Below are 13,280 nucleotides of genomic sequence, written 5' to 3' on the forward strand. Positions count from 1 at the left end.
GTGAGAAGATATAGTTGAAAAAAATCCAACTGTAGTGGTCCTTCTGCAGAAGGTGCAGGCTGTAATGGTACTGACATGTCTTATACTACAACCATAACATCTAACCATTGTATCTTGTACTTTTTTTACCACCATATTATTTGGACAGAAACACTGTGTTATGCAGAGGAACTCCTACAGAGTTTGAAGATGACCACCAGAAATCCTGAATCTTGCCACAGCGTGGGCAAATAAGCATGTGGCCCATGACTATTTCACATACAAACACAAATATTTTGCATTTAGCACAAATACTCTTGATCCTGAAAACAGGGCGGCTGCTGTTCAATGTATACTCAGAAAAAAATGTAATGCTCGAGTAGGATTGTTCTGGTTCTCATTATGTAAAGTCAGAAGGATGAGAAGGTTGGACTGAGGTCCCCATACAATTGATAGTGTTAATAATATTGATGCTGCAAATTAACAGACAAAGGCAGGTTCAGAAATGTCAGGATTTACTTTTCAAGATTAGATCAAGATGAAAAAGGGAAATGTTGCTGCATTTAGAAAAAAGTATCCCTAAAATTTTAACAACAGGCGTTCATATTTGATTACACCTAGAGATAAAATGGAAATGACAATATTTCAACTTCTCTTACCAATTGCACATCACTGCATCAGTGGTAAAAGCTTCTGTAGCTAAGCATACTGCTGTCCATGTATTTTTCTTCTTCTTAAAACAGGCCTCAGAAAAAATACAAGTGAAATGACAAATGTGAATGCATTACTTTGTCATTCAGGAACTGTTAACAGTGAAACAGTGAACAATTAGAAGTGAAAAAACTTACCCTTTTGGATTTTTCTTCTGGTATTGCTATAATAACTGTGATACTGTATGTAATACTGTATATACTTACCTTTTTTGCAGGCCAACCTTTACAAATCGACACCTACGATGACAGAGAGTCAGTTGGTATGTAATGCACAACTGTGCTACGCTGTTTTTCAAAATTTGCACAAGCACAAAATCTAAAGTAATTATTATTTACTTGCTTAGACTTTGAAAGAAGCTGCAGTCAATATCCTCCTACAAAGCTGCATTGCTTCTACAGAGCTGCATTGCTTTTTTCTGTACTGAATAGACATGCTTTAAATAACTGTAAATCCTGACACTACTTGTGTATCCTAGACAAACTAGCGTCTTGCTGAATCTTGAGGTATATGACAACTATAGAGTCTAGTGATGGTTCTTGGATTCTTTTAATATTCCACAATTTTATTTATATGCAACAACGTTCTGGCGTCTATTTTCTTCTTACACACTGGTTTAAATCAAAGCTGGCTTAACTAGTGAAAAGCAAGGGTAAAATCAAATAAAGAAGAGGAGATTATGCAACAGATGTTCATTTTAGCTCTGATCATAATTTAGTTCTGTTGGAGACAAACTTTCTGAAGAGTCAGAAGAGAGGTCATGGAGCCTGTGACCACTAATGAATTCTTAGGGAAAAAATGAGATATGGATGAGAGATTTTCCCCATTGTATTTCATTTAATGGAACTTTAGGGACTTCCTGAATTAATTTCTTCTGTTTAGTAATCTTTGACCACTTCTTCTTTCATGATTTTTTCCAGTTACTTTTTGAATCTTGTTATTCTTTGCTCTCTACAACATTCTGTAGCAACAGGATTTACATTTTAATTATGCATTGTGCGAAATAGTACTCTATTTCTTTGTCTTAAACCTACTGCTTGACTTCAGTTCTTGTACTGAAACAGCAAATAATTGTTCTTTCTGCACTTTCTAAATAATATTAATGATTTTCTAGATATTAACAATAATACCCTATCAATCACCTCTTTTCCATACAAAAAAGTCAAAATTGCTTAATCACTCTTCAAGAAGTATGGATACTGTCCTATATTTTTGATGATTCTTCTTGCCCTTTTCTATATCTTTTTCAGGTTTTTGTTTTTGAGATTGGGGACTAAACCCATAAACTGCTCTTGTCTAGCTCTGAACACAGCACTTCCTATTTACATGATAAAGTTGACATGATAAGGTTCTTTATTGTTATTTCTATTCATTTCTTAACAGTTCCTAGTAATTTATTTAGTTCTTACTTGTATTGAGCAGTAAGTCAATGTTTGCATAGAACTGTATACAATAAACCCAAAATACTTTTTCTGAGTAGAAAGAGCTAGTTTCTGAGCCAACTGGTTCATCACTGCATTTGTAACTTTAGGATGTAGCTTAGTTTTTCCCTGTGAAATGTATCAATGTTGAATTCAGTTAAGTTTTTTATCATTCACTCACTCAGTATCATAAGATCTGTTTCCAAGTCTTTGCACTGATATTTTGTTTTTACTCTCCTGAATGATTCAGTATTACCAGAAAACTTTGTCACCTTACTAGCCACTCTTTTCTCACTGATGTACATCCATAATTCAAAGCCCAGATTCCATAACATGTCTCTGAGGAACTCTATATGTGACTTCTCTCCTCTGTGAAATGCAAATGCTTATTCCAACTCTTTGCTTCCTATCTTTTAGCTCGTCCACAGGAAATATTCTCTTTTCCTCCGTAGCAGTTTCGTTTCCGTAGTAGACCCTACTGAAAGACCTTCACCAAAGCCTTTGGAAATCCACATGTACCATAGCTGCACCTCCCCTGAAGTTTACAATCTGTGATGCAGCCTCATTTTGTTATCCCTGGTCATACATTTAGGGACCCGGTGGGAAAAAAAACCCAAACGCTGAGCCTTATATAAGATGGTCTGTTGATTCCCACTTGGTTTCATCTAATGTGTGTTCCTAGATGCTGAAAGATTCTCAAATTGCTAGTTTAAACATCTGCTGTATCAACAGCTTTCTTGCATCACTGACTCTTTAAAATAACTGTAAAAGATTTATCAGGCATGAGTGCCCTTTCAAAAGCCAATACCTATTATTTGTCCATTAATATACTAATTCTATTCTTTAGTATAGTTTGCTCCTACTACTTTGCATGGCTTGAAATGTCACACATAGTGATATATGATTCCTGGTCCTCTTCAGCATCCTGTAGTAAAACCTGCCCCGTAGTTGCCACTTCTCATTCTTATGGTGCTGATTCTGTCTGAAGCTAAATACCACAATTCATAGTGTGGGAATTTCATATCGAATTGCTTTACATCTTTATTTATTCCTTGTACTTTATTTGCTTATTTTACTGTTTTCTTCTCAAATGTCTCTCATTGACACTGTACTTGAGACAGTTCCTCCAAATTGTTTCTTTGACAGTGTGAGAACCTTCCTAAATCTTCCTGTGAGGAAAGCTGAAATGAGGAATTCATTTTCAGCCTTGGTCTCCTCTTTGTGCATCTTTTTTATGTCTTTATTATATCTACTGGCCCCACAGACTTTTAGTTGTAAGGAAATTTAGCAAGTTTTTTTTTCAAAGTCTTTCTTGGCCTGACATATGACACTTTTTATATTATGGGCTAGATTTTCTCCCCCCCCCCCCCCCCTTTTTTTTTTCCCTCTGGATTGTATTTGAATACAACTTTCTGTCTTTGGAGCTTTTTCCTCCTTATTCCTTTTTTCACTTTTTTGCACTGCTCTTTGAACAGCCAGAATTTGATGATCTCTTAAACTCTTCTTATAAGCTGATGTACACCTTCTCTGAGACATTACTATCTTAAGCAGTATTCTGGTCACTTATAACCATTTCATCCTTTTGGCAGCTCCTTTGATTTTTTTTCTTCTTTTTTTAAATAGCTATTTTAATTATTTAACTATATAATTTATTTAACCTGTTTTAAATTGGAATCACTACAGTGGAATTCTTGCGTGTGTTTTTTGTTCAGACAGCAATGCTGTCTCTGAACACATTGTGATCTCCATTCATGAATGATGATTCTTCAGTAGCAACATTTTTACTAAGGAATTTTGCAGCATTTATGATTCAGCCAGCTACTTCTCCTCTGACTAGCTCTACCAGGGACCAGTTATTTACGGTGACCAGGTTATATCTACACCTCTCAACTATGTGACTTTTATCCAAAGGACAGGCGAAGCATTGGGCATGCCACTGTGACTCTCATCAACAGATTTTCTACTGTTTTAAAAGATGAGTATGAATGACTCATGATAACAAAGTGGAAAGCCATACCCAGCACACCAACGTGACACACAATATTGGCATTATCATTAACAATAACTTTTTTCTTTATATGTCATGCAAATAAGGTAAAATTCACATTGGGCCAGTCTTGCATACCTTGGTACTGTTGTTGTAGGTGGTTTTGGTTCAGATATTTTAATGCTGCATCAGTCATCCATGGTTTTTAGTGTGAAACGGAAGGTTTTATAAAAATGTATTTATATACAAAAATAGTAGAAAAGGAATCATATATATTTAGAGCAAATAGAGAATGGCATTTCTGTATTTTGTGAGCAGGTTTAACAGAAAGAACACAGTGCAGTTTCTTGCATGAAAAGGATTGTGGACAGTTGTTGTAGGGACTCGAGGCTGGACAGAGGATGAGTTCAAGCATTTGAAAGGAAGACATTAGAGAAAAATAGGTAACAGTCCTCATGGTCTGGTTCAGGAGTTAAATCTGGAGTGTTTCGGTTAACCTCTAGACATATTTCTATGGCTTATTTTGTTCTGGGGTATTTTAGATGTGACTTGGGAGCTTGAAGTATTTTTTCTCTAATTAATTCATTTTGAAGCACATGTATTACTGAGGTTCCTGTATTTTCTACATTTAAAGCTATTGAGCCCAAAGCTCCATGAAATGAATTAAACCATGGTTAAGAATATGACACCTCAAGAATTATGACGTGATTGCTTTAAAGTAAAATAGTGCTAAATTCAGCATCTTTTAAGATCCACTTCATGTCAGAATGACATCAAATACAGCATGGTTGTCAGGTACAGCATAAAATCAGGGGTCATGGGTGCATCTATCGACCTAAAATGATTTCATGGCCTTTGAGGACGGATGAATGACTTCTGGAAGGCAGTGTTTGCTGCGGGTCTGCATCTGTACTTTGTCAAGCACCAAAATGCAGGCACTGCTGAAGTGACATGTGTCAGTTATACTGAGCCATCACACAGCAAAGCAGGAAGTGAAGGAGATTCCTGATGCGCCAAAGGAAAATGTGGGTGAAGGGAACTTAAATGTGCTAAAAGAGCTTCCTAAAGCAAGGGAAGGAAGCAGAGAGGGAAGCAGAGAGCAGCGGCAGTGCTAAGGGCTTGCCCTTAGCCCCCTCCTTGCCACCAGCCTGGGCAGCGAGCTGCGCCTGGGCAAACCTGCTCCCTTTTCTGGTCCCCTTTCCCCAGAACAGCAGCAGAGGTGAGTGCCTCCTTCACACTGCTCTTACTGCGGGGCTGTGCCTTTTCTGCAGTTGTTGAGAAAAAGACTCATCCCTGCACTGATTTTAGCTTTGGTTTAGTTTAGCACAGAGTCAGAGGAAAGCATGATACAGTATAGTATCAGACATCTTGTTAAAAATTCAGCTGTTTCTTGAAATGAAAATATTTCAGTGTGAACCAACATAAAGACATCCTGAATTTCAAACAGGTGACTGTCCTTGTTCTCTGTGCTCTGGTGCAAGACCTGCTGCTGGTTCTGCATGGAGGTGGAGAAAATAATTACCCTTCCTTCCTAGCCTTTTCAAAGTGATGTCAATAATTTACTACTTAGCCATAGGAAGAGGAAAATCTGTTAAGCACAGTTATATGCCTTCACACCTTAAATGTACTAAGGGAGAACTTAATTGTAGACTGATACACTGCCTGGAGTGTTTTATTGCATTTTTGCAAGTGTGAAGTCCCTACAAGGGAAAATAAAAATAAACTAATCTGTTCAATAACATATTTCCCTTTGTGAAGACTAATTTGTGGCAGAAAAGAAATATAAGGGGAATATTTTAAGGTGATTCACAGTTCAAGTAGACAAAGCGTGTATGTTTGTATTGTTAGGGCAAAAACCATCTTTTTGCTGATAGTGGAAACTGCAATGTTCCTTCATGACAATGGAGCCAATTCCTCGCTATCAGAAAACAGGTGCTCTCAACAGTTTAGAGGCTCCTCAGGTGACCGTGGCTTCTCAGTGCTGACAGAAGATGACTGCACTGGCTGGGACATGCTGCGTTGCATACTTGCCCCATCTGCCTCAGGGTCCCTTTCCCAAAAACTAATGAGTTTGTTGGAAAAGACTGGGAATGGTTCCTCTCTGTGAGGGAATTCTTTGGTTATCCCATTTGAAGCAGAAGGCTTCAAAGACTACATGAGACTATTTGTACGGAAAAGTTGGATATAAAGCCTCTGCAGGCAAACAGACTTGGTGCTTGTTATTTGTCAAGCGAGGTCTGATGGACTCGGAGCAGAAAGGGAAGAAAGAGGGGAGCTACCTCTTTTATCCCAAGGCTAGCTCTCCTGTTTTGTTATATATTTTTATCTGATCATGTCACACTTTTGTTAATCATTTGTCTGGTTGTCACGGATGCAGGCTGCTTCAGAACAGCACTGCATCGAAAACATATTAAAAAGCCAATTCCTTGTTAAACATTAAGAGGCAACTTTCTTGTTTACAGGAAAGCTGTTCAGGTATTCAGCACGACTTAATGTCTGTGTAGTGACACAGAGCACTGCAAAGAGTGACTGCGGTCATTGCCAGCTATCAAAGAAGGGTCTGGTCCTACATACTTTGGGGATCTCTGAATACTCTGGATAAGAGGGAGTGACAGTGACTCGGATGGGAGAAACATAGGACTCAGAGGATTTTAGGCCTCTTCTGAGAGGAACGAGGTTGCAGCTGAGACCTTACCAGTCCTTACCAGAGCACGATCTCAGGGAGAACCAGTGTCGTAATGACAGAGGAAAAATTAGAGGTGAACATGCCCATACGCCTGCCAACGAGAAGTTCAGTCTTCTGACTTTTCAGGCAGATATCACGCAAGGCTCATTTCCATACAGGCAAAATATCTTCTGTCTCTGAAGAAGGGTGGCCACGTCCATACTGCCTATTGAGAGGTGCCCTGACCCAGCCTATCCTCCTATTTCTGACTGTGCGCTTGCTGACGTGGGCCAAAACCATGCCAAGGAGCACTCTGGCACCGAATCAGCACACCTGATTATGGGTCAGCTCTGGAGTCTTGGCCATGTATATTTTGCTAATAGGGCTGTAGCTGTATGATGGCAGCCCATTGCTGCTATAATAGCCTTTACCATTTTTCAGTGCTGTTGTATGAAGACTGACACTTTCCTTGGCAAAACAAAGTCTTAGCTTGCTTCTCAACAGTGTCAGTTCTGCCACCTGCTCCCAAAGAGAGTTCAGATTTTTAGTTTTGGATCAAAGATTTTTATATAGTTTGTCAGGGAGCTAATAAAGTATTTCAAATTCTAGTTGCTGGCTGATATCTGCCACTCTGTTAGCAGAGTCAGACATAAACATATGACTCAGTAAGCACTTGAGTGCATGATGTTGTTTGGAAAATGCTTCCTTAAAAGCATTTCTACAGCGTGCTTTTGGAAGAGGCTTCCTACAGAAGGAGAGTAGCTTATCCTTGATGATTTCAGGTACCTCAATGGGCTTTTAATTGCATGGTTACATGGTGTGGAGGAGTGCTAGAAGGCCACAGGTCCTTTGTCTGCATAATGATGACTTGATAACAACTGTAGCTTTCTTTTTATTTTTATATTTACCATTGTATTGAAAGCCAGGAGTCTTTCACTTTAGAAACTCTTCTCAGAAATCTTGGACAGGAAAATTATTTTATGGTGAATCCTACAAAGAAATAGTCATGAACTGTAAGTTCATTAAATGAGCACCATATCTTTCATTAAGTTGACCTTCTTAATGAAAAAGTTTAAGTTTTTAAGGTAATTTGGCAGTCATTACTCTTTTAAAACAGTTAATATCACACCATGGCTTCTTTTTTGCTTTCAGTTGAATACGTTTTTTCTTTGAGAAGGCAGATGACAGGGCCCCAACCTGTGGAAAGAGGGACAAAACGCAAAGCTAAGGGAAGATATTCTGCTGCCCAGGCCTTGCTCTTCCCAGGCGTGTTGTAGTCCTTCCTCCTCTGCCACCTGCCACCCGGCCCCGGGCACTGCTCTGTCCTTTCCCAGGGCAGAGGCAGAAGCACAAGATGTGGGGACGTCTCCTGCCTCCTGCACCTTCCCCCTCTGATGGGCACCCCTCTTGCCCTGTCCTTGCTGGATGCCTGCCAATTTAATGTTAAGGTGATCCATAACTCAGTTTACATGATACATCCAGCAATCTCAGCTGCATCATTTTAAGCTTACTTTCAGAGCAAGCTTCTCTTTTTTTCCAGACAGACTGCTTAGGTGTATTGCTCTTGTAAATAGGCAGATGATATTATTAAATATACATAGTCTGAATCTTAAAAATAAATCTAGTGGTGAATTGAGTTTCTTCTCAGCATTTTTATACCTTGCTGGGTGGTGAGGATGGAGAGCTGTGACAGGACCTATTTCTCAGTTCCGTCTGGGCAAGCTGCCTCTCTGGGCTGCAACCACAGAAGGAGCTCAACAGCAGTCCTGTTGTTATCTGTATCGGTTGTGACAAAGACCGCCCATTTTCTGTGGGGTAGATGTAACAGAGAAGAATGTAACTGAGTTATTGAGAAGTTTAAATTCAATCACAGACCTCCCAGGACTTCAGTACTTACCAAATTCCAGTGAGAATGTACACTTTTTTTCTTCCTTTTCTTTGCTTACTGAACAAGTTGTCTATTTTAAAATTATCCCCTAGTCTCCATTTAGAGTTTATGCCACAGTCCATCATGTTAGACTTTACTGTAAGAATTCTGAAAATCACAGATGTACTAAATTGACAAGTTAATAGTCAGTTTTTTGGTTGGCTGCTAGCTAACCAAGAAATTTTTTCTTGATTAAATAATCTGATTTGTCTGAAATGAGGGATATCACACATCTGTGCTGATTAAATTCTCTAAAATTGTACTTTTCCAAGTGAGCTTTTAAAGATACTGTCAAAAGCCAGCATGCAATCACTGGTATTATTCCCCAGAAAGACTTTCCCCTAATATATTGCTGCCTGGGTGTAAGTTAACAGCATCACAGGTTTTCCTTCCTTTTTTCATAGTTATGTTTTGAGGAGCCCAGAACAAAATTTGCAGCATGAAAGCAGACGTATGGCTGTGCATAAAGTGTGACTTGATGAACTTATCAAGATGCACTGAATGGCTAGCAAAAACATCCAGCAAAACCCACAAACAATAGTTTGACAGCCCAGCATCTATTTTCGGTCAGTAACAAACAGATGTCAGTGTGTCAGTTCTGTGCATAAAACCAGCTCTTGCCATTTTTGTCTGCAATCTGTAATGAAAGTATGCCAGGCAGTATGACACGTGAATAATTTTGTTGGTGAAATATTTTATTAATAAAATAAATAAATAAAATCTAGTCACTACAGCTTCATTGGAATTGACTTGCCTAACAAATATTCTGTAAATTGTAAAATATTTTATTATATTTTTCTTCCATCTCTTTTCCCCGGGGTGTGCTATGATTCAAGACAAAACCTGGTGTTATTCGTCCTGTGCTGGTGAAAGGAAAGAGCGCACAGCAAAAGGAGGAGCCCTATCAACCCAATCCTTTTAAAAAGTACCTTGAAGAAATCAGTGATCAAGATATTGAGCAGGTGAGTAACTCTTTGAAGGATTTTGTAGCCTCAGCTAGTTTCCTTAAAGATGACGAAATAATCTTAGATCCTTATTTTGTCCTGGTCTCTTGTTTTTTGCAAAGTTAGATGATTCCCCAAGGGGCACCTGGCTCCTGGAGAAGAGTCTCCAGGCTGGAGATGGGCAGCTGGGCATTCTACAGGGACATTTTTTGTGGTGATCTAGAAACCCATGTGTTGAGGAGAGAGTCTTTTAATGATGTCCATAGGAAACACTAGACAAAAGTGGAAATCCTGTGCTTGCCTGTTAAGCAGGTGTCTGGATCAGATCTACTAGAAAGAGTTTCCTCCACTTGGGGTCCAGACCCAAATCTTCTCTAAAGAGGAATAAGGACAGCACGGACTGGGCAAGGTTCACTCTTCCATCTCCAAGGGAGACTGTGAGGAGCCCCAGTGAGTTTCTGTGCCATTCCGCAGTGTGTAGCTCCCCCAGGTCAGTATTCGGGTTCCTCCACAGCTTGATGGAACTGCTTTTCTACCACGTGCAAGGGGCATTAACAGGCAGCCCATGGGGCAGCAAAAGTGCTGTCGTCTCCCACAGTCCTCTGCGTAAAGCTATAGGATCACTGCGCAAAAACACATCCTGAACTTTGCTGACCCGTATGAGGCATTATCTCAGAGAACTCCCAGATAAGTGATTCTGTCAGCCTTTTCTTGTGCATTTCTGTTTGTGTGCACTATTGTGAATTAAACCTTAACTGCAATATGTAATCTGAATGTTCCTGTAGGAGCTTATTATTAACCTAGCCAGTATGTTTTGAATCTTCCATCTGGAACGTAGTAAAATGAAGCCAGTAGTCCTCTTGCCAATGAATAAAATACCTTACTAATTGAATTTCTCTTACTTCTGTGCCTTTCTAGTCACATTAGAGAAAGACTTTAGCAATGGCCGTCCTCTCTTCTTCCTTTTATAAGCGAATTTTTAAAAGATTTTAATTTTAGTTCTTTCCATTCCTCCTCATACCTCTGACTTACTCTAGGACATTCCTGGCATTTCTCAATAGTAACGCAGCATTACAAACAGAGAAAGATTTATTTGTAGCAGCAGTGGATTCCACTGGCTAACATCAGAAGGTTTCTCATTCTATAGGTTTTTACAGAATATAGAGTTTCTGTAAAACATCAGAAAAAAAATGAATACAAGTGATTATTTACAATTTGTCTCTGAACTTTTGAGGTTGACAGTGAATATTTGACTTCAGAGACTACCTGTGAGTTTATAGTGAGTTTTTCACGCTTTAACTTACTGAAAACCTTCTGATGCCCAGGCGCTGTGCTGCCATTTGGCTGGTATGAAAGAGGAGGACAGCTGACAGGGAGCTGCTGCTAGAGAACTTCTGGTCTAGGCCACCTCAGCAGGACCTCGCTGCAAAGGCAGGGGCAGCTCATACCTCCCTTTCATCAGGGCTGGGCACTGATTCTGCTGGCTATAGTCTTTGTGATGAAGGAATGATGTGATCACCAAACTTTGTATCTTCAGGCAAATATAAACCTGGGGTTATTGCCATACTCAGAAGCTTTCTGACAATTGAAGCTAATTGTGGAAACAAATCAACTTACGCCTTATAAATTACTTATGGGACATATTACTGAAGTACTAAGGATGTAATAAGTCCATGAATAAATGTGGTTGTTAAAACAAAAGCCAAAATTATTTTATATAAAAGCTATAAATTAAAATGAACTAAACAAGTAGTGCACTGACTTTGATAGATGGAAAAGTTAATTTCACAATAAATATGTTCAGGTTTGCTTCCTTTATTTAAAAAGACAATTACATGTGCTTTTAAGTACTGATAAATTAGTATTGTTATCCTAAGGTAGTTGTAAAATACTTATTATTTTGGGGAGTTCTCCATTAAGACATCTTTGTTCTGGAAAGGAACTAATTAGGCCTGTATTCAGATGGATTCATTGATTTAACAGGAACTGGTTTTGTTTGTGTGAGAAATGGTTATATGATTCTAGTGATGGTCAGATATAATAATTAATAATACCATAGTAGCAAGATTTAGGGAAAACACTAAAGCACATGCTCACATCACAGCAAATGCTTACAATTTCAGCTCTTGCCTCTCAGAGTAGGTTTATGCTGCTGATATAACTCCCTCGTGCGCAGAGGAGGCTTGGGTGCCCACATGAGAATGTTCCCAGTCTTACAGCAGCTCTGAAACTCTCCTGAGGGATTTTGGTGCCTGTAAGAGGGCTGCAGCACTGTCTATGAAATTGGGCTCTGTGCCCAGACAACAGCTTGAAACTTGCAGTGTTGTTCTCTCACCACGCACGGGGTTGTTAGTCTATAAGGACACTCATTCTCTGTCTTCACCTGCTCTTAGTAGTTAGCATTTTTGGCTGCACAGTGGCTGGCTTCTAAAGAGTGGGAGATGCTCCTGCCAATACTGCCCCAAAATCAAGTAAATTGACTGCTTTCATGGGATATGAGAGCTGTGGATTAAAACTAGGAGACTAGCAGCTAGGCTTTCTGCTTTCTGTGGAAGAACGGGTGCTAGTCCACTTCTCCTCGAATAAGAACTTAGCAGGCATCTTCTGTGGCTGAGGGCAAAACCGCTTATACTGTTACTGACTTTCCCTGGTTTTCTTTGGAGATTTTCCCAGTCCTGCTGGGAGGTTCAGCTCTTGTATTTCTGTTCTCTCCCTCTCTCTGCATTTTCTTTTCTTTTCTTTCTAAGGAAATACCATTGCCAACAATACCCTCCCTAGGTGATGTTGCTGCCCCTCCTTCACCCAGCCCATCTTGAAAGGACGGACCCTTTCAGGCTGCGTCTTTGAGGGTGGTACAGACTAGATGAGGTTCAAGATGGCATCGGCTTTATTAACTTCTCTCTTTTGATTTTTCTTAGAACTCTGTAGTACCTCCCCTCCCTGCCAAACCTCCCAGTGTGATACTGAGCGCTGGTGACTATGTGGGTGACATTCAGTTTAGACATAATGATGCAGCCAGCCATAACTGCTGACCTTCAGCTTCACGTTCCTGTGTTCTACACACATGGTTTTTGCACAACGGAGAGTAGCTTGTTTGCTTTGCACTTCATTAAGAAACATCCCCATATGGAAAAGGCCATTTCCCTTGTAAAAAATAGTAATTTTTGCTTTAACAGGCAGCAGTTCTCAAGCAGATAGTCCAAAGTAATGGATGGAAACAAAAAGAGATTTCTAAATTACTAAAGATCATCTGGAAAGGCTGTAGCTCAGCTCACAGATAACTCTTTTTATCTGTGTTCTGGGTACGCTGTATGTAGAGTGACACTGGTGTGCCAATAAAATTTATAAACCAGGGAAAAATCTCATTTTATTTTGGCTTTTTCTCATATTAGCTTATTCTGCCCTTTTGTTTTTTTTTCCCCTGCGGACATATACACCTTGTAACAATGGCTATTCAGTGAATATCCCCCCATCAAACACTTTTAACAGTGCAGTATTTCTGAGGTTCCATGGAAAAAAACAGGGCATTTTGTTACATAGTAATATGAAAACAACTCATAATGAATGTTAGAGAATTCATGCGTTTGCAGATACTTATTAACAAGCATGTACATAGAGGGTCCTTTGTCATTAAAAATAGAATAAA

General features: G+C 39.4%; 1 protein-coding gene across 7 annotated transcripts in view; it reads left to right on the forward strand.

The window, feature by feature from the left end:
- Window positions 1-13,280, forward strand: part of MLIP (muscular LMNA interacting protein) — a 121,155-nt gene that overhangs the window by 81,552 nt on the left and 26,323 nt on the right. For 6 of the 7 annotated variants that reach the window (XM_054819058.1, XM_054819060.1, XM_054819061.1 and 3 more), the window contains 2 exons: window positions 908-952; window positions 9,527-9,652. In XM_054819058.1, the coding sequence (XP_054675033.1) occupies window positions 908-952; window positions 9,527-9,652 (171 nt within the window). The remainder of the gene's footprint in view (window positions 1-907; window positions 953-9,526; window positions 9,653-13,280) is intronic. The other variant, XM_054819062.1, reaches the window with a different exon arrangement.

This window comes from Grus americana, chromosome 3 (genome assembly GCF_028858705.1).
Source record: "Grus americana isolate bGruAme1 chromosome 3, bGruAme1.mat, whole genome shotgun sequence".
NCBI classification, from domain to species: domain Eukaryota; kingdom Metazoa; phylum Chordata; class Aves; order Gruiformes; family Gruidae; genus Grus; species Grus americana.